The sequence below is a fragment of the Schistocerca serialis genome, chromosome 10 (assembly GCF_023864345.2).
Source record: "Schistocerca serialis cubense isolate TAMUIC-IGC-003099 chromosome 10, iqSchSeri2.2, whole genome shotgun sequence".
Classification (NCBI taxonomy): Eukaryota; Metazoa; Arthropoda; class Insecta; order Orthoptera; family Acrididae; genus Schistocerca; species Schistocerca serialis.
In genome coordinates this window covers 231,187,262-231,210,162 of record NC_064647.1, presented here as the reverse complement: position 1 = coordinate 231,210,162, position 22,901 = coordinate 231,187,262, and the positions used below count along the sequence as shown (strand labels likewise).

Genomic DNA, 22,901 nt, shown 5'->3' with positions numbered 1-22,901 from the left:
AGTGTCTGTCTTGCTGTTGCCACCTTCATGTTTGACAGGCTCCTGTCTCCTTGCCTGGCAGTGGAAGAGTGGCTAAGCCATCCTCACCCACTGATGCAATGATTCGTACTCTTCACAAGAGTGACCCTGGAATTTCTTTTAAAAGGGCAAAGCCAAATTCCTTCCACTCCTTGTCCAATCCAATCTTGTGTGTCATCTCGAATGATCTCATCATTGAGGACTTTTGAAACCCTAGTCATTTTTCTTGCTTGCATTTGTTCCTTCCTTCTTTCCATCCGTCGTTCCTCCCTCTTGACTTCTATTTTCTTTCTTGCTCGAATACAATCGAATCTTGAAACTCTCATCAGTAAAGATCCATGTTAGAGGCCATGGTTGATACACAGTCTGTTATAATGAAGTTTAAGAATAAAGCAACAAGTAATTGGTAAAAGGAGAGAGAGAGAGATTTTGTCGATGGAAAGTCTCATACTGAAATTGAATCGTTTTATATACTCACCTCCCTCTTCATTTTTCATAAGTCTACCCAAACCAATTACAATAATTTATCATGTGATAGAGTATTAGTAGTCAATTTTATTGTTATGCCAATGATATTTTAAAAATCCTGAATAAAAATGTGGGCAGTCATTATCATTTTCCAACTCCAGTTTCCCGGATGTGGTAGTACAAGCACTCACCATCTTGTTTTGTCTTCATAGATCTTCTGTTACAGGACAGCTTCCCATTTGTGTCCTTTCTTATCCACATCTGATCTTGCAGTCTCTATCCAGCATTTTCTTGGGCATCCCCGTGGTCTTCTCCCTACAAGGCTCAGGCTGAAATACCTTTTGGCAGGTCTCTGGCTGTTCATTCTCATTATGTACCCATACCGCTGAAGCCTTTGTTTCTTTATGGCACTGGTAACAAGAACCGCAATACCAGCTACTTTTCTATTCACCTCATTCCTGATTTTGTCCTTTCTGGTTGTTTAGTTCATAGTTCTAATGAATCTCATTTCTGTTGCCTGAATTGTGCTGAGGTCTTTGTTTAGTAGGGTACATGTTTCTAAACCATATGTTAGGACTGGTACAAAATAGGTGTGGTAAATGGTTGCTTTTGCTTTTCGTGGCATTTTATCATCTCAGAGAAGATTTATGGTTAGACTATAAAAATTTGATGCTTTCTGTGTCCTGCTGAGTATCTCCTGCTTAATGGTGTCGTCTTTCGAGATTGTGCTTTCTAGGTACTTGAAATGTGAAACAGTTTCTCCTTTGACTCCTTCGGGAAATTTATTTGAGGTTGTTCCTTGCCTGTTGATGGTTATTTCTACTGTCTTTGTTTTACTTATTTTTACTCCAAAATTTTTGAATGTGTTGTTCCAATCATTAAGGTCAGTGCTTTCTGAATTTCAGTATATACTATGAAGCTGTATGGATTTTAGTTGTTTTGACTTGTTTTTAAAACTTAGGCACATCTTAGTTTAAAATTATTGTGTGGTAATCTGCTGTAAATCTTGTTGTTTTGTCACAGGCTAGTTGTCACAATGAATGTTCAAAACGTAGTCTTCCCTCCATCTTTTTTTCATATAGCACTTTTCTCCCTTGTGGTGGGCTCTGCCATTCCATGATTTGCCATTTACGTACAATCTGTCTCTGAAAATATGATCCACTAATAAACTCTTTGACCACACCAACTTTTGTAATGACATCACATGTAGTGAAACTCTTGTGCCTTTATGACTGATGTTACTATAAATAATATATGCTGTCAAGTATATTAGTACTGCAACAGTGTGCAGAAATACATTAAATCTCACATCACCTTAACCCAGAAATCTGATGCAATTATTGATCTCAGAATGAGGGAATAAAATCGTTAGAATTAGTTATGGAATAATAAAAATATATTAATGACGTGGGCACATGCGTTAGCAAGAAATGGAGTGATCTGTTTGTAATCCACATTCCATATACTGTAATAGTTATTTGTCCAATAATTACTCTTGATAGTTACAAGTTAGCTGTCAGAATTTTTGAGTCTTGTGTATTTATATGGCATGCATTCGGGTGCTGTTATGCTTTTCTGCACTTTTTCTTTACCCTCACTTCTCTTCCCTCCCTCCCTCCCTCCCTCTCTCCTGGTTGTAGCCTATCCCCGATATTATTCAATTTGTACATTGAGCAAGTTGTAGTGTTCATTGTGGATAGTGTGAAGTAAACATGACAAGTATTACTTTGGCAAGTGATAATGATAGTTTACTGAGCATATAATATTTTTTTTACGCAGAGTCAGAAGTATCAGCAGTGGCTTAATGCGGCACTCGCCTCAGCATTGCCAGTTATCAGGGCCGGCAACGGCTGGAGCGTGTGGTGAGGGGCAGAGAGAGCATAGTAGTGACACCGTAAAGTATGCTCCATCCTTCTGCGCGTAGAATGCATCACACATCCCCCTTTTTACTTGTACACCACTGCAGTAATCATAAATTCTCAGAACAAGTAAACGACCAGTAACCAACGTAGAAGCCCAGAACGATACCGATGCCGACAGTTTAAGAATCTGGAATTGATCACAACAATTATGCATTTTGTAATCTGTTGCAGTATTTTTGTCTCGGCCCAATATTTTTTTGACACCGATTAATCGGAACCCGAATGCGCAGGGCGTGGTGTCGGTGGCGGTGTATGCCGAGTACCGGGACCTGTCGGCAGCACTGTGGGCCGTCGCCAGCCTGCGCTCGTGCTACTCTGGCATCCGGCAGAATGTGTCGTTCCACCTCGTCTCGCCGATGTCCTCTGCGGGAGGGAGGGGCAGGGAGGTGGCGCCGCAGCCGCCACTCGTCCCACCCCCACCGAGTGGTGCCGACCCGTGCAGCACGGCCGGCATGCAGGTAGGCTGCTGTATTCAGAAATTTGTCTGGCTAGTTGCCTACAATATTTGAGTGTCTCCCCCCCCCCTCTAGTTCAGGTAAACAGCTAATCAATTATGTAATTCATCAGGTTCAAAAGTAGGTCTCAGAGTCAACAGATGAATTGCACTGAGGGGTCAAAAGCAATAATAAGGCACAGGATGTGAAAGCAGTCATTGGCGGCTGCTGCAGCTTTTATTTTCTCTGTCCGTTGGTAGTTTGACTGTTTTGATGTGGTCTGCTGTGACCTTTTCTCCATCCAAAATCGTCATTTATTTCTTAGATATCCTCCAGTGTCTGTATTCCCATTCCTTTTTTTGAGAGATGTGAATTATGCGAGATACATGCATTTGAATTGCAAATACAAAATGAAAAGTACTTACTTTTGTTTTGCATTTAAAGTACCTTTTTTTTTTTTTTCTCTCAAAATGATTTTTTAATTTTATTTGAGATACTTAAAATAGAAATATTGTGTACCTGTAAATTTCAAAATGCTTCTCATCAATATTTTATTTCATGCTTTGTAGTTGTCATTTATTTGATGAGCGATTTGTTCAAACAAAAATAGTTCCATGACAGATATTGATGGTGCAACAAGCGCTAGATAAAGTGAATATAACCGTGATCCTAATTATTAGAAAACATTGGAGGGCTTAATTACGCATTATATCTTGACTTATTGTTTGCTTAATGTAAAATGTACCAAAATCATCTGATAATACCTAGTGATCACAAAAGGAAGAGAAGGAAGGAAAGAAGGAGTGAACGAGATCGGTATTGCAGTTTTGTGCAATCACGGAATTACTTGCAGGCAACACTAAGAGAGTTCATTCAGTGAACAGGTAACAGCTATACCTGTGTAAATAGTGTCTGCATCCAAGACAGTAATGAGACATATCCATCCCCCTGCATAAATTATATTCTCTCTGGCTTGTAAAAACTGTGGCAATCTATAACATAATTACGTAGAAACTACTTCACTTTCTTAGTCGTGTAACAACTCTGACATGCTGTAACTCATTCATTGTTAACTCATTCACTGTTAAATTGCATCGTTTATAGTTATGTTTTGTGCACCTTTTTAATCTGTATTACTTGTATATTGTCAATTTAAGAACACAGTCGCAGCTCTCAAGATTCACTTAAATATTATCTGTACCTATAAATATTTATTTTGTAATACAATACATCGTTGGCCAAAGATCATTATGTAGCAAAGTGTTATATCTGTTGTATATATACTCCTTGTACAGGGGCTGGCAATAAAACCTCCCATATTTGACGTAGCCGGCGTGCCAATCGTAGTGAGGATACTGGTGTGGAGTGTGTTTTGTTTGAAAGTGGTGTATGTGCCATTTTCAGTGTGTGCCGTGGTGGGGCTTGTTAAGCATCTTGTGTTTGTTGTGGATGAATGTATTCGTAATGATGGTGGTTCTGTGATTAGTACTCTGTGAGAGTTTCAGAGACTATTAAAAACTATTCAACTGTGGGTGTCAAGCTTTAAAAAGACAGGCTCAGCACTGAAAAGAAAACCTACTGACCGTCCTGGGACTGCGACAGTGCCAGAAAATGTGGTGCGTGTGAGTGTCTGTGCAACAGTTAGCAATGCGTTCAACACTTAAACGTGCAGCTGCCCTGGGTTTCTCTGACAGGAGTGTAAGAATTCTTCATAGAGAACTTCATATGCACCCCTTCAAAATGATGGTTACCCAGGAATTAAGTGAAAGAGATTTTGAAAGTTGCAGAGCTACATGTGAGTAAATTCTATAAAACGCCTGGCACTTTGTTTATTTCTTCGGATGAGGCCCATTTCCACTTATCAGGAACTGTAAACAAACAAAATTTCCACTACTGGGCTGCAGAAAACCCTCATGAAATTCATCGGCGACCACTACACGTCCCTCATGTGACAGTTTGGTGCACCGTTGCCGAATGTTTTGTGTGGGGACCGTATTTTTTCGAAGAAGGTGGCCACTTGGTAATGGTTAATTCAGACTGTTATTGTCACATGCTAGAGACCTTCCTCCAACCTAGGCTAAACCAATTTATTGCAGATCATGAAGATCAAGAAGTGTGGTCCGAGCAAGGTGGAGCAACATCCCACACCTCACAGTGTTCTATTGAAATGCTGCACGAGTTGGTTCGTGGTCATCTTGTCTCTTACGCAAGGAGACATTGTGTGGCCCTCAAGGTCACCTGATTTATCACCTTGCAATTTTTTTTTCTTTGGGACATTTAAAGGCTCTAGTGTACAAATATTGTCCCACAATACCGCAAGCACTTAAAGACGTCAGTACCCAAGAAGCAGCAGCCATTCCAAGAGAAAAGGCACTTACATGTATGGAGAACTTTCGGGATGGACTTCATCAATGTATCAACAATGGAGGACATCATTTAGCACATATAATTTTTAAAACCAAATAATCCAAAATGGTAAAGTATTTATTTTTCATAAATAAAAGTAATTTTTCTCTATCATATTTAGTTTTTCTCTGACAACCAGTTAAAATTAGGGAGGCTTTATTGCCGGACCCTGTATTTACTCTCAGTGTTTTACATTCTATCAATAAGTGTGAAACCAAGTGCAGCCAAATACTGTGTATATTAGTGTGTACTCCTGATAATGTATATTATGGGAATGGATTTGCTATGAATGGGTACCAGGTACCACAATGCAGTGCACTGTAAGTACTCAAAATGTAACATCATTTGCGTTTCTGATTACTAGGTTTATGTCATTTTTGCCAGCTCCATCATCAAAGCATCTTGCTATACTTGTCCCATGATACAATATTTCCTGTAACACCATCTCATAATGAGTGTGCAATGGCTTGAAAACTAGTTAATGGTACAATATGCCGTATCTAAAATACAAAAAAGTGACTGGTTGCATTTTCATACCCAGATAAACTGGCAGTCAAAAATTGCAGAACAATACACAGAATATGAAGAGAAGACAAAAGGAACTTTGAAAAAGGTTGATTGTGTATACACCTCTGCTGGTACTCGGTCATCGTCCAAGAGAAGCTATCTGATGTAACGGCTCGGTGGATTGATTGTGAAACATTTGAATGAAAAGGGTTAGCTCTGGCTGGCAGGAGGTTTAAGCTATGATAAAGTAGCTGAGCAGATTGTGAACATTCATTCTGAATTTGGTTTGAAGCTGACAAAAATCATGAAAACTATTACCAACAATGCATCAAATATGGTCAGAGCTTTGAAAATACCACTGAGTAGGGGGAAGAGAAAAGATTGCTTGTAACTTGTAACTCAGAATTACTTATAAGGCAAATATAGATACAGTAATAAACATTCTTTTTTTGGGGAGGGGGGGGGGGGGACAATGGACCTTCATGTTAAAACTTTACAAATGACAGAGTACAGTATTAAAAGAAAAAATATTATTCGGTCCTGCTGCTTTAGAGGCATTAGATACTGTATTTTAATTTAACACTTTGCAGTGTACAAACAACAAAGCTACAGTATTAAAGAGAAAATACATTAGTTTAAACTTGATCCTGTTTTGAAGAAATCAGATGATTTGGCTTGTTTCACTTTTCATGCATTAAGTTTATCTCATTTTGCAAACTTATTAATTCAATTTATTTCACCAAATTTTGTTACATATAACAACAGATTACATAAAAATTCATTATATGTATATAAGATTTAATAAAATCAACATAATAGAGGGAAACATTCCACGTGGAAAAAATATATCTAAAAACAAAGATGATGTGACTTACCGAACGAAAGCGCTGGCAGGTTGATAGACACACAAACATACACACAAAATTCTAGCTTTCGCAACAAACGGTTTCTTCGTCAGGAAAGAGGGAAGGAGAGGGAAAGACGAAAAGAAGTGGGTTTTAAGGGAGAGGGTAAAGAGTCATTCCAGTCCCGGGAGTGGAAAGACTTACCTTAGGGGGGAAAAAAGGACGGGTATACACTTGTGCACACACACACATATCCATCCACACATATACAGACACAAGCAGACATATTTGAAGACCAATATGTCTGCTTGTGTCTGTATATGTTTGGATGGATATGTGTGTGTGTGCGAGTGTATACCCGTCCTTTTTTCCCCCTAAGGTAAGTCTTTCCGCTCCCGGGACTGGAATGACTCCTTACCCTCTCCCTTAAAACCCACTTCCTTTCGTCTTTCCCTCTCCTTCCCTCTTTCTTGACGAAGCAACCGTTTGTTGCGAAAGCTAGAATTTTGTGTGTATGTTTGTGTTTGTTTGTGTGTCTATCGACCTGCCAGCGCTTTCGTTCGGTAAGTCACATCATCTTTGTTTTTAGATATATAAGATTTAATAAACGTGTTGTTAAATTATATTTTGCCAGAACCTACAAAACTTTACATATAATAAAAATTATGCACAACAGAGTAAATATGAATCAGTTTCAACTGCGCAAGGAAAATGTTTGGATACAGGGTTATTATTATTATTATTATTATTATTATTATTATTATTATTATATGTCAAGTCTATGAGAATTTCTGGAGACATCTGCAGATTCTGAGGAGTTTCTACTGCCTAATCATGAGAGGTGCACCATACACACATTATAGCATAAAGAGACATGGATAAGCCACATCTCAAAGTAATTCATACCAAAAACTTTATGATGCAGCCATGACAAAATATTCAGCATTTTGGAATTGTGTTCATGGTCAATTGAAGCTTGTGAAACCTATTTAGAATCGACTGGGAAATCCTTTACATATTGATGTCCAACACAATGGGATTCATACAGTAAGTCTGTTCAAGATGTACTCACAGTCAAAGGTACTCTGAATAAAACTTTAAGGGAACTCAGATTAGCAGCTTTTAAAGAAATTAAAATACAGTTTCTTAATGACCAAAAAGCGAAGAAAGGCATATTAGCATCCATATCTTATCTTTTTTCCCAAAATGAAATGGATGCCAAATACTAGCAGAGAGTACATTAAAGAACTGTTTATTTCAGAAGATCGAAAAAACTTGCAACATTTTAATAAATCAAAAAGTTACTCTTATCGTACATTTGTCGAATATTGTGATTCTCCTCCAGCCAGTGATAGTGTCCACATTACAATATAAGGTCTACAACTTTGCTTCCGCCATTTGCCTTTAGGTGGCGACAACGGTAAGTAGCGGTTGAAAGAAACAGATCGCAGACATCAGGCAGTTAGTTTCGACATTGGTCAACATAACATCATTCAAACATTAGTCGATTTGTGTCTGAATCATAAAGTTGTTCTTGATTGAAAATGTCAGTTTATGAGCCTAATTCTCGTCAATTGCAGGAGGTGTTACTGTTTTGTTTCAATATGAAGAAAACAGCGGCTGAGACTCATCGAATGCTCTCAGGTACGCATGGTAAGGACGCTATTAGTGAAAGAACATATCGTGAGTGGTTTCAATGCTTCAGCAATGGTGATTTTAATGTCGTAGACCGGCATAGTGGTGGAAGAGAGAATGTTTTTGAAGATGCAGAATTGGAGACATTGCTGAGTGTACACTCACATCAAACTCAGGAAGAATTGGCATGATTAGTGGGAGTGACACAGCAAGCCATTTCAAAATGTTTCAAGGCTATGGGCATGTTTCAGAAAGAAGAAACTTGGATCCTGTGTGAGCTGAAACCAAGAGACGTTGAATGGCGTTTGTGTGTTTGTGAACAGTTGCTTCAGAGGCATAAACGGAAGGTATTTGTGCATCGCATTGTGACGGGACAAAAAATGGGTTCATTACGATAATCCTAAACGCAAAAAATCATGGGGATATCCCAGCCATGCTTCCATGTTGATGGCAAAACCGAATATTCATGGCTCCAAGATCATGCTCTGCATTTGGTGGGACCAGCTTGGCGTCGTGTACTATGAGGTGTTAAAACCAAGTAAAACAATCACAGGTGCTTGTTATCTAACACAATTACTGCATTTGAGCAAAGATTTAAAAGACAAACAGCTGCAATACAGCAAGAGGCACAATAAGTGATTTTGCAGCATGACAACGCTCGACCCCATGTTGCAAAAGAGGTTAAAATGGGAAGTCCTACTCCACCCACCGTATTCTCCAGACTTTGCTCCCTCTGACTATCACCTGTTTAGATCAGTGGCGCATAGCCTGGCTGACCAACACTTCCATTCTCATGAAGAAGTTACAGATTGGATCGATTCATGGATCGCTTCAAAAGATGAACAATTTTTTCGATGCAGGATTCGTACACTGTCCAAAAGATGGAAAATACTTTGAATGATATATGTGTAATCAATTTGTTTCATTAAGGCCTCAAATGTTGGTGAAAAAATGGTGGAAGCAAAATTGTACATCTTGTAGATCCAGAAACACTACAGTATTTAAAAGATAATGACAGTACTTTAGATTCCTTGACTAGACAACCAAATGTAAAAGAAAAAAATCTTTTCCTGAAACATAATACTTGTCTACCACATTCTGCTCCTGTTGAACAACTGTTTTCCTTTGGTGAAATGACACACAGCGTTAAAATCAATAAAATAAATGGCATGTAATATTTTGACTAATTAGAGGTATTTTATTTGAATAAAGGTATTTTGTATTTAAATACTTATATTTAAAACCATTTTGTATTTAAATTTGAAATAAGAAAGTCTTTGCATTTTGATTTTAAATAAATACTTTTAATAAACTATTTTGCACATCTCTGGTATTTGTCCTCTACAGCTCGTAGTACTGATGTCTTAATGTATGTCCTGTCATCCTGGCCCATGTTATTGTCAGTGTTTCCCATATGTTTAATTTACATTTTACCTTTCATTTGTGATGGGCTTAAACAACATACAGCCTTCATATGCTTTTTAGGATCTATATGGGAAACTGTACTTAAGTGTCTCATGTCATATTGTATTATTTAACAATACTGGCAGGACAGAAAAACCATATAACCTAGGTGCTGTGTGCACTAAACACAAAAACACAAATCCGTCTACCATCTCACAGGTCTGAGATGTTCTGCCACCCAAAATTGCTCTCTCTCTCTCTCTCTCTCTCTCTCTCTCTCTCTCTCTCTCTTACTCACTAAATACATTTACAATGATTATAAGTTTAGTTTACAAACAGTTAAACTTTCACTTCTCATAACCTCTGTGTTTGCCAGACAAACAAATCTTATGCTAAGTGCAAGTGCATCACTTAGTGATGATGAATATAACTGAACTCTCAATAAATCATCACATAACTTTCCTCACTTGCACCCAAATAAGGGCATATGTTTTATTTTCACACTGACACACATTTAAGGCCATCAGGCGTGCATTGACAATGGCCCATCCTGCTTAGTTTCAATGCTGTTTTCTGAGATAAATAATCTGTCCAAAAAGGTTTACCCAAAAAACCGTTCAGTCAGATTTCTTAAATGAAATGCTCTTGATTAACCTACAGATCTAAAATATAAATGTTAATTTTGTATATTGGCAATCATGGAAACAATTTACATGATCACAAAAAACATAAATTTCAAGCTTTCAGGCTCTTTAAAACGATTACTTTATCCATTGTAAAGGAAACAATTAATAACTAAGGCAAGATTTTCAGGTAACAGAAGAGAGGAAATATACATTTACATATATGCAACACAAACCACCTTACAGCATGTGGTGAAGAGATCTTAGGGTGCCACTATCATTTCTTATACCCTCGTGTTCCAGTCACAAATGGTATGCAGGAAAAACAACTGTTGGTAAAATTTCTCTGATTTTCTTGTAGAGGTTGTTCTGTGAAATGTATATGGAAGGAGGAAATATGTTGTCCTACTCTGCACGGCATATACAGTCTAGGAATTTTAACAGTAATCATCTCCATTGCTGTGAAACCAAGAGCGACAAAGCTGAATGCTACAGTATGGAACTTCACAGAACAGGCATAAGGCAACTTAAAACAAAAAGACTTTGAAATGTATGCTTAAAAATGAGCAATGAGTAGCATATTGTTGAAAGAAGTGTTCATTTCATTTTCCCTCCTGCTTTGCAGCCTTGTTATTACATATTGTTATCTTAGAGAATTGTAAGCAACAGGAGTGGTAATTTCAGTTGTCTTCATATGAGATGATATAATACTGCTAAATGACTCAGACCATGAATTGAAACAAATGGACCAGAAAATGGACAACTACGTACAGAAGCTTGGGCAAAGGCAAACTGAGACAAAATGGAGTTGATACAGTTAGGAAGAAGACAAGAGCAGCAATAATTTCTCGAGATAGGCGGCATGACGTTCAGGAGAGTTCACCACATCAAATAGTTGGGATCTCGGTACACCAACAACAACAGTGTAGAAATGGACATTGAGGAAAGAGTAGCTATGGAAATGAAACACATGAATTCCGTCAGGGAGACACTCAGCTCAAAATCAGTACCAGTGAATAATGAGATCAGAATGTATACAACAGTGATATGCCCAGCAGTTATGTACGATTCAGAAACCCCTAGAGCATGACTAAACAAGAAAACGAAATCTAGTAATATTTGAAAGAAGAATAGTGAGGAAGATGTGTGGACTGATCTTAGGTAAAGGAGAATGAGGAAATCTATGTTTTGACGCAACAACCAACAGTACTACAGAAGCCGAAGAGCCAAAGAATCCAGTGGGCAGAACATGCTTTTTCTGGATCTTCCACTTTCATTATTCCCACAGTTTTTGCAAGTATTATCAATTACTCCTCTTTCTCTCTCTCTCTCTCTCTCTCTCTCTCTCTCTCTCTCTCTCTCTCTCTCTCTCTGTCACTACCATTTTTCTTGTGATTATCTTATTCTTTGCATCATGGGATTGTGGTAATTCAGTTTTTTAGACTCTATAACTAAGCAACCCAGATATTTCCCGGTTCAGATGAAGATGTTTTAAGTCCATGACTTCCACTATTGCAGTTACATATTTTTTAAGCATTGAAGAGAGCTTCCATCTTCATGAAATGAAACATTAAAGTCTGGTTTAAACTGTTATCGTACTTGTTTCAGAGCAAATACATTACGTGTTATCTATCACTGCATAGCAACTTGTGGTTTTTTCTGGCAATAATGAGTCATTGGTTGCACAGCCTGTTGTCCATATATTTTACAATCTATTCCTGCAGAATGATGAAAACTTAAAATTTTTGCATTTTGAGACTCTCATAAAATCTGATTTGTAATAATAACTGCTAAATTAAACAAAACAAATTACTTTTTATTTGTGAGGTGAAAATTAATTCTGATTTAGACTCTAGCATTTCCTTTCAGAGTCTGTAGGAAACTACTCCTGAATTTTGTAGCACACTGCATTTGTCAAATTTGTGAATTCGCCTGACCACAGGTGTCCGGTGCCTATCGAGCCAATTATGCCGGAGGCGCCCGTTACCCGAACAACCTGCTGCGCAACGTCGCTCGTCGAGGTGCCGAGACCGAGTTTGTACTCGTCGCAGACATCGACATGGTGCCGAGTGCAAACCTGCGAGCGGTGAGTTGTTGCCACGAGGTTATTTTTAGATGTCGGTGACGGTCCTGAGCTGAAAACATTTTGTATAGTACGAATGAAATAGAGCAATTTGCAATGAAGTTGCCCCTTCTCATTATCACAAATCTCCTCCGAGATGACAATATTAATTCTTGGTTCTTTGTTCTACAGTTATCACATAGAGAAAGACAATGCTTTGAAGACTCATTTTTTAACTGATTCTTCCACTGATTGGTGGCAGTACAGTTTCATATTTACAGATGAAAATTCAGTTTTGTTGCTTTGGTATGTATTTATTATAAATATGTTTTTGGCTAGTCTACAAAGTTGCTGGAATACAAGGAAACCAAGTCTTGAAAGTTGAGACATCAGTGAATGCACAGTCATTGATTGTTAATTGATGCAGAGGCCTCAGGTGACTTGACCTCAAGGGGGAGGGGGGGGGGGGAGGATGTTGTAAGAGACATTCTGCCGGTTGTCAGGATAACATTCAGCTCTCCCCCTCGGACATGGTTGTAGTGAGGCAGTGAGTAGTGAACGGGTGAACATCTTGTGATTAATCAAGAACATAACTGCATTAATTCGTCAACTTACCATATTGCATAGTCACCGGCATAGTCCAGGGTCAGACATCGGCACTGGTGTATGTCAAGGATGCCGAGTTCGACACGCAGACCTTGCCAGTGTGATCAGTCCAGAGTATAAGTTGCAGTGTTCCTCAGTGACGAGGAATTGCTGAATCAGAACTCCAGCCCTCTCGGCAGGCAGCTGTGTTGCCCTCCAGCAAGGAGGCTAACATCAGCACGTATCTTAGTGCTGCACATGCTAAAGCATGCGGAGCTGAAATGTGGACCTCAGTGTAGGTGGCAGTGGCAGTGGCAGTGGCAGTGGCAGTGGTAGTGACAGTGACTGGCAACAGTAAAGTGTGCCTAGACAAGGGGAACCAGCGGAAGTAAAATTTGCCTCGACAAGGCAGCTAGGCAGACTCAGGCACGAACTAGTGTCCTCCAGATTTGGGGTCCGAGGTTGGTGAAAGTCAGCTGGGACGTGGCTCTCTGGTCAGAAGGTACCAGTTCGACTCTTGATGGTATCTAGACTTGGGTGCAGCAGGCTTCAGCGGCTTAGTGGAGGTATCACCTGGTAGTGGTGGCTGGATGACACATTTTGGGACGATGACTGGAGTGGACTTCCTCCCGCAGCTGGCTTCATATGGTGACTGATACTGCTTGGCTTAAATGGACAGTATTTATTTGTGCTTGTCCAGTCCCTGTTTTGACAAGGCCTCATTAACTGTTACTTATACAACAGAGCTGCAGTGCAAGGCAATGTGGCAGTAAATTTACTAGCACCACGGTGGCTTCTGTCTTTCCACTCTGTCAATGATATGGCCCTGGGTCTGCTGTCATGTCTTGGATGTGTGGCAAATACCCCAAGACCCGGGCAGTCTTGCAGCATCTGCTCAGCTAAGACTGCCCAAACAGGCTCCTCCTGATGGGAAATGCTTTTTGTATTAATCTGGGGGTGGTCTCTTTTCGTTAATGTAACCATGTGCAACCAAGTGAAGCAGTTGCAGTGTGACAATAATCAAGAAATATATTGAAATCTCCTAACTGGTTTTGTGTGTCAAATGCATTATAGCCAATCTTCATTACTAGTTAATGGTGTGTAGTTAGTATAGTGTAATATAAATATGGAGGAAATACAATGCAGGACATTGTGTGTGTGTGTGTGTGTGTGTGTGTGTGTGTGTGTGTGTGTGTGTGTGGGCGCGCGCGGAAATATCTCTTGCATAATGTCACTCAGTGAGCTTCAGACGCTCATCTTCACATGCCAGTAAATGGCAGTCCAACTATATTGTATGAAACTGAGAAATTTGAAGGGAGGTTTCAAGTTTTCTGTACACCTGCATAAACCAGGAAGAATATCATGGCACTGCAGATAGCATCTTTCCTTTTCCATTTACAGCTGATACTTCACGTAACATATGACTAAGCATCCAGTCACTATTTATTTATTATTGTATTTCACTTTCATCACGACAGCAATTGGCCTTTACACACGTGGGAACTGACAATTGTGGACCAAGAGGGGCGCATACTCAGAAGAATGTATGTGTTGTAGGTTTCCTGCAGACAGTTCTGCTCTGGCATGGATAACAAGTGCAACATTTGGATATCTACTCCAGAGGAGAGGTATATGGAACAGCACAATTCTTGTGGGCAAAATGCAAAAAACACAAGGCCTGGAAAATTAAGCAGTGGGATTGACTATGCAAAACCACACACAGCATGCACAACAAAAGCTCTGTATCAAGATTTTCGATGAGAGTTTTGAGGGCATCTGCCGTACACTCCAGATTTTGCTCTGTGTTATTTCCATCTTTTTAGCAAACTGAAAGAACATCCGGGGAAAAGAGATTTTCCAACAAAGAGGATGTTCACACAGGTGTTCTCAAATGGCTCCGTGACCGAGGAGTGGATTTGTATTGTCAAGGGACTAAACAACTGATAGAACATTCGGACCAATGTTCAAAGAGTGGATGAAAAGTAGTATCATGTACCTGTGTCTCTTTGAAATGTAGTGCAGCATTCAGTTAAAGTTTCTTGGCCTGCCATAATAATGTGTAACTTAATTTTTGAAATCACCTTGTATAAAATTAAGTGTATGTGATTCTGTATGATGATATTTTTTCCTAAATATTGCAGTAAGTGTACAGTGCCTATCATACTATTTTCTCTTTCCATTATTTGTTTCTACTACTATTGTTACTAATGTTCTAACATTGTGATGGCTACCTGTGTGCTACTCTACATGAAGTTTTCCTGTGGTGTCTTTTTCCCTGTCAGTCAAATGTTCCTTCACTGTGACAGAAAAGGAGCCATAGGTTTTCATTATTTCAATCTATTTTAACTAATTATACAGTTATCTTTCTCATCTGCTGCTGTTAGTACTACTATAGTGGCATATGCTGCTACTACTACTACTACTACTACTACAATAACAAGCAATACAACTAATAAAAGTATAAAAAGGCCCTGATACTACTACCACCACCTTGATTATTCTGCAGCTACTATAGTTCAATTCTTTTATCTTGGCAGCTAGCGCATGCCCGCCCAGACGCAGGAGATTGCTGCGTTGCCAGTTGCACACGACGCACGCGCCAATAAAAGCAGCGCCATAGTATAGCATAGTTCGCAAGCTTACTTTTAGGGGGGAACGCGCAGTTAATGAAGTAAAGCCACCACGGCCGCATTAAACCTTTCGCTGCCAGAAAGACGTGCTCCCTGTATTCCGCGCTGTGCGCGATTTTGTCACTGCACTGCTCGCCTGTGAAGACACATTGTGTTCCGACTGCTTTGACACTCTTTATCATTCGATTCCACAAAAACTATTTGGCCCAAAAATTAGATTTTTACACATCTTCTTGACTGATACTTCCCCCCATAAATGACTTAATTTTGTTTCAATGTTCAACGCACTTATTATGCAGCATTAAATATAGTAAACCATTGCACGAAATTTTTAAGAGTTTGCAGAGGTAAAAGTCCATAGAGTATACTCTCCGTATGGTCGATTTTAGTTGCCACAATGTTAAGAATGAAATGTGGACAAGATACCTAAATTTCACATAAAATTTACTGTATAACAATATCTCATTTAATTTAAGTACGACATAGGTGTCGTATGTAATATTGAGAAATATTCCGTCTTTCGCGACTGTAACAAAAGTTTTATTTACACTGAGCACGTTTGGCTTTATTTTAAAGCACTTCAATCAATCAAAAGGAAGTAGACAAAATACATTAAACAAAACTGTGGACTTACAAAAACATTAGGACTTGAATATACCGTCTATCAGTGAAGTGCTCTGAGCTATGTCAAATATAATTTTTGTGTGTGGCACACACAAACATCATTTATTTGATAAAACACTGATCAGCCAACACAAACGTTGAATATTGTGTTACCGCAGCACAAAACTACGAAAGGTGACTTGGCAATGGAGGAGACAAAATACTGTCCACTGAAGATGCTTCAAAAGAGAGAAACGCGTCTGGTCTAAATAAGTCGCTTATTACAGTTGCAGAAGAGGAATATATTTCAGTACCATTGGTCAAACTGCGACTGTGGAAGAAAAACAAGAAAGAGAACATGAGTACCATTGTGTATGTGCCATGCCTTTCATTGATTGAAGTGCTTTAAAATAAAGCCAAACGCGTCCGATGTACATAAAACTTTTATTACAGTCGCGAAAGACGGAATATTTCTCAATATTACATACGACACCTATGTCGTACTTAAATTAAATGAGATATTGTTATACAGTAAATTTTATATGAAATTTAGGTATCTTGTCCACATTTCATTCTCAACATTGTGGCAACTAAAATCGACCATACGGAAAGTATACGCTATGGACTTCTACCTCTGCAAACTCTTCAAAATTTTGTGCAATGGTTTACTACATTTAATGCTGCATAATAACTGCGTTGAAAATCGAAACAAAATTAAGTCATTTATGGGGGGAAGTATCAGTCAAGAAGAAGTGTAAAAATCAAATTTTTGGGCCAAATAGTTTTTGTGAAATCGAATGATAAGTGTGTCAAAGCAGTGGAAACACCATGTGCCTGCACAGGCGAGCAGTGCAGTGATGACAAAATCGCGCACAGCGTGGAATGCGGGGGGGCATGTGTCTGCAGCAGCGAAAGGGTTAATGAAGAGACAAAGCACTAGAAATTTCAAAAAATTGCATTCAAACGAATATAAATCGTGATGTAAGGCACTTCGATATTGTTTTTAAATAATGAAAATATTAAGCACCGTACAAGGTTTGAACTCATAACCTTTCGCATAAAAGCTTAACACCTTAACCGTTACGCTAACGCACCCCATGTGACTGCGCAATGCCATGAGGACTGTAACACGTCACACAAAATACTGACAAACACTGTTGGTATGACTATGAATTACTCACGTTTCGTCGAAGTACAATAGGAAATAAACAATTACCGCTGTTCTTTATTGCGAAAAAGCGATTCGTGAGATTGATACAAACACCTTTCCTTGCTATCGCGTGAATTAGGAGTCTTATTGCTTGTTTGGTTTAATTAATTAATAGAATATGAAGCAATTGGTATAAAGAATGCTTTTTCCAAACTTTCTATAAAAGAAAGTCTGCTATCAAGACACTGCTTTTGTTCTATTACTTTATTTATGACTGAACGTTTCTAAAACTGAAGACACTCGTCCATGCTCTGCACTGCAGTTGAGATCTGGCAACGTCGTTCTCTGTTCATTGGCTGACTGTGTTTTGTGACGTCAGATGCGCAGAACGAAGCTAAACTCGGCCGCCAACATAAATGACGCGCACTTTACTACTGCTGAAACTTGTGTTACTTACACTGATACAAACACTTATTCCAATACTTCCACTACTATTACCAATGATATTGCTATAATGTAAATGGATGGTTAAGAAATCGACTTACCAAGCGGCAGCAGGAGAAAACACACACACACACACACACACACACACACACACACACACACACACACACACACTAGTGGCTCCTTCTTCCATCAGAAGAATTGGAGGGGAAGGAAGAGGAGTGAAGGAGAAGGACTGGAGGGGTGTAGGAAAAGGGCTACAGCTCGGAGAAGTCACCAGAACCCCAGGTCAGGGGAGACGTACTGGACGGAATAAGAAGGGAAGACCTTCACTACTGACAATTTTACATTGTGTCTTAAAACGTGTGTGGCATTTGTGCTCTTTAATGTGTTTTATTACTGTCTTTCCAAGTCTGCCATCATAATCCTTACCACAACCACATACCACTTCATAGACTCCCAAAGTGTGGAGGCAGTCAAGCACATCCACAGTATACCAAAGGAAGTGTTTTATCTTGTGCTAGTGGCAAAATGTATTCCTTATACCATTCTTCTGAAGGATTTTGCTAACACAGTTCGTTACTCTAGTAACAAACGGGGTGGGAAATTCTACTCATCTTGTTTGCTTGGTTATTATTATTATTATTATTATTATTATTATTATTATTATTATTATTTGTGTATTGACTATGTTGGATCACATATGGTTTTTTGCTCCTCATTCTCTAGTAATAATAATAATAATAATAATAATAATAAAGATTTTATTGTCTTTAGGCCATTACAGCAATTGACAACGTCAAATGAAGTTACAATTTATAATACAGTGTGATAAGGTATTGACTACTGAAATATTTTAGCTTATATTACAATCAATGTACAGTGGGTCATCTGTTAGATTACTGCATTTTACAGTTGAAGAATTCATTGATATCATAGAATGGGTGGGCAATAAACCATTCATGCAGTCTTTCTTTGAATGTATGTTCAGGAAGATCCTGTATGGCATGTGGCAGCTTATTAAATAGCTTGTGCCCTGTGACTTCATAGCTATTTATTGATTTTGATAGTCTGTGGTAAGGCGTGTATATGTGTTTGATGCTTCTTGTGTTGTAACAATGTACATTTTCTCTACGTTTCACATCTTGTAGGTTCTTCTTTGTAAAGATTAAGACATTGTATATATAGAGGTTTATTACAGTCATAATTTTTTGTTTAGTAAATAAGGGTTTGCAGTGAGCCTTATGTGAAGAATTTGTAATTATCCTAATGGCTTTCTTCTGCAATAATAGGATGTCATGTATATGACTACAGTTACCCCACAAGATAATGCCATAGGATATTATACTCTGGAAAAATGCAAAATAAGATGATCTGATGTATGTTTCAGGTACACAATTTCTGAGTTGTCTTAATAAATAAATTACTCTAGATAGTTTACTACTAATATAGTTTACATGTTGGCCCCAGGATAACTTTTCGTCTAAATAAACTCCCAGGAATTTAACAGAACTAGGGTCATCAGATAGTGGCTTGTCTCTTAGAGTGAAGATTATCTGCTGAGTTTTATTTTCATTTAGCAGGAAACTATTTGCTCTGAACCAATATGCTGCATGAGTGAGTGTATTTTCAGCACAGGTTTTAAGATCATTAAGACTGTTACTGCTATGGAGAAAAGTCGTATCATCTGCATACAATACAGTGGTGGATCTAATAAACGAGGGGAGGTCATTGATCATTATCAGAAACAGGAAGGGCCCCAGTACAGATCCCTGAGGCACACCTACTCTAACATTTTCTATGTTTGACATTTCCTTACCAACACAAACTACCTGTTTACGGTTGTTGAGATAAGCTTTTAATAGTCTGAGACTGTTTTCTTTGATGCCGTAGAATTCTAGTTTCTCTAGTAGTGGCATGTGCTCAACACAGTCGAAGGCCTTGCTTAGGTCACAGAATGAGACCTGAGCAAAGCCTTTGTTCTCAAAAACTTTGAGGATGTAACTGACTACCGTGTTGATTGCATCAATGGTCGACAGATTCTTCCTAAACCCGTATTGTGTAGCATTAATTATTCCTAGATTCTCAAAGTGAGATGATAATTGTTGGTACATGATGCATTCTATTACCTTGGAGAATGTGGGTACTATTGAAATAGGCCTGTAGCTAGATGGAGAGTCTTTATCTCCCTTTTTGTATACTGGGACGATCCTAGACAGTTTTAACTCATCAGGAAAATATCCCTCAAGTAAGCACTTGTTTATACAATGGGTTAAGGGGTAGAGAATGCAGTCACACACTTTTTTTAGCAGGTTGGATGATATGCCATATATATCTAAGCAATCAGATGATTTCAGTTGTTTTATGACGCCTTGTACATATCTAGGCGATACTTCGGAGAAGGTTACCATGCTTGTATTTAGCGACTGTCTACCCCAATTTTGGGAGAGTAACTCTGATGGACTAATGTCTGGTTTGATAATTGCGTCTCCTATTTCTTTCACTGAATTAATAAAAAACTCATTGAGTGTTTGTGGCGGGATATTAATTTTGTCTTTTTTAGTATCTCTGGCAGCACTGTTAATTACTTTCCACGCAGTTTTGCATTTATTGGTGGAATTATGTATGCTGTTGGCATTGTAGGTTTTTTTGGCTTGCAGGATGGCTTTTTTGTATTCATTCCTGCATTCCACATAGGCTGATTTGGCACAGTCAGACTTCAAACTATTGTATATGTTGTACAGCAACAAAACTTGTTTCTTTAGATCTGTCAGCTGTTTAGGATCAGGATTACTTACTTCTTCATTGGAAGTGCCTATTTATGGAAAGGTCATCATAGCCATTGCCCATCAGTATTTCCTTAGGAAATATAGCTCTGATTGAAAGCACTTTTGGGAATTATATCTATCAGAAAATGACAGAGGTGGCAGAACAACAACAATAATAATAATAATAATAATAATAATAATAATAATAATAATAATAATAATTTGGATTTCTGCCTCTTTCGGTATCTCCTTTCAGTGTATATCCAGTTATGATGTTCCACAGATGGTACCTTGAAGAGTCTTGTTTTTGTAACTCCACTTCTTTGAAAAAGTGTGGGAAAATAGCCTTTCTTATGTGAATGCGAGACTGTCTTTCTACAGTATTTAGTGATACCGTGGACATCTGAAAAACATCCGAGCAGAGGGATTGGAATGTCGAGCAGTGAAGTTTCAAGAGGAGTATGACACAGCTTAAAGACTCATAAGATTTTATTGTCTTACTCTAGACATGTTCATAATTTCTCACCCATATATAGCAGATAATTTCTGTGTACTTTTAACTTGTGATAAGCAGAATTTCAACCTCTTTCCAAGCAGGATTTTTACGAGTTCGCACTGCGGGGCCGTCTCTTCAGCGAATCGCGGCGTGATGACAAAACTGTGTATGTGGTGCCAGCCTTCGAAGCTCCAGAGGCCATCCCTCCTCCGGAGGATAAGGCACAGCTACTGAAGCTGGCTGAGAAGGGCCTGCTGCGGCCATTCTACATAGAGCTCTGCCTCAAGTGCCAGGTTAGTGAGCACTACTAAGATCAATCTGTGTTTGTTCTTTTGGCACAGAATGTGAACCCTCATCTGTAGATACTCTAATTGTAGGTTTACTCATCTGCTAATTGTGTTCCTCAGCCGCCTTCCCTTGCCTGCAGGTCATTCATGAACTGCAAGGTTTTTGAAGTGATTTTTAAGATAATTGTACACTATCATCTACAAGAGGGGTAATAGAAGTGATTCATAAAACTACTGTCCAATATCCTTGACATCTGTTTGTTGTAGAATCTTAGAATATCTTCTGAACTCAAATGTAAGGCGTATTGTGAACAGAATGACCTCTTCCGTGCCATCCAACATGGATTCCAAAAAACATCAAACATATTGTAACCTATACTGTTTACCTGCACGGATGTCATCAGTAGCAGTGCCTCTGTCGAAAACTGACTGAAAAGTTGGTGGCGGTGAAAGTAAGCTGTTGTCAGTAATGTAGGTCACACCAGTATTGAAATTTAGACACTTTAATTGCACTTTGATATTCTCTGAACTCATGTTTGTGGCTGGTTCGGGTCTCAAGTATACTTCAGTTTTGTACAGATAAACAAATAGTTACTGACTACATGCGGTGGATGTTCTACCTTATAGTTTGAATATAGTATCCTAAGATCAAAGTAATTAGTAATAACAGTTGTTCATGTATGGCAAATAAACATTCAACACAGCTGCTTAAAGTTCAATTAGTAATTCCCCTTCCTCTTGCACAGAATTATTAATATTAATTATAAGCATGTAGCAATACTTTGTTTTCAGCAATCTACACTGTCGTTATAGGTCATTGTTAACGATTGATACAATTGTTGGTATCTTGTACAAGTTCATATTAAAAGCAATCATTGTGAATTATCGAGTTATAAATGGTAGGATGTGAAACGCGTCACAAACACGGTATATTTTTTGACTTAATGCAACCGCCAGATCAACTGCAGTACATTTTCCATATAGGTGACATAGCAGTTACTCCATTACAGTCTCACCGCAGAATGATTGTTTTTTGGTAGGGATGGGCCTCATAAAGAATGGCATAGGAACAGACTTATTTTGAAGATTGCATAATTCTTTAAACTTTGGCTAGTTTGAATTTACTGGTTTTGATGGACTACAGGAACTAATAGAATTTTGGATTATAGAAAATGTTGATGGTTTAAATTTTGAAAAATACATGGAACTATTATCCTTACACAAATGTGAATCCCCTTGTTTATGTGAATGAATGCCATATTGCAACTTAGAGTGAATTACATGAAGTTACTAATTAGTGACAGTGTGGCATGCCATTTTGTACAAACTGTGGCCAGAAAACAAGTGGACCACCCTGTTGCTGAACATGCTGCCAAACATGATATCCTTCATTTCTTCTTCTTCTTGCGTTACGGCCTCTGTAGGACCACGGGTAGCCCCTTCGTGGACTGCATTTTCCTCGTATACTCCCAGAACCTCTTCATTCTTTCTCTTCTCCTCTCCCACTCTTCTTCTGAGATCTTCAATTTCCGTTTCTCCTGGCGGCTCCACTGGTGACATTCTAATCTTTTCCTCTATTCTTCTCTGTCATTGATCTCCGGCATATTTGTCAGT

At 38.6% G+C, this 22,901-nt stretch overlaps 1 protein-coding gene across 1 annotated transcript in view; it reads left to right on the top strand.

Annotated features, from left to right (window-relative positions):
• LOC126424973 (beta-1,4-glucuronyltransferase 1-like) overlaps window positions 1-22,901 on the top strand; it is an 81,666-nt gene that overhangs the window by 33,586 nt on the left and 25,179 nt on the right. Inside the window, exons 4-6 of the mRNA XM_050087855.1 lie at window positions 2,639-2,866; window positions 12,205-12,348; window positions 21,102-21,293. Coding sequence (XP_049943812.1) covers window positions 2,639-2,866; window positions 12,205-12,348; window positions 21,102-21,293 — 564 coding nt within the window. The remainder of the gene's footprint in view (window positions 1-2,638; window positions 2,867-12,204; window positions 12,349-21,101; window positions 21,294-22,901) is intronic.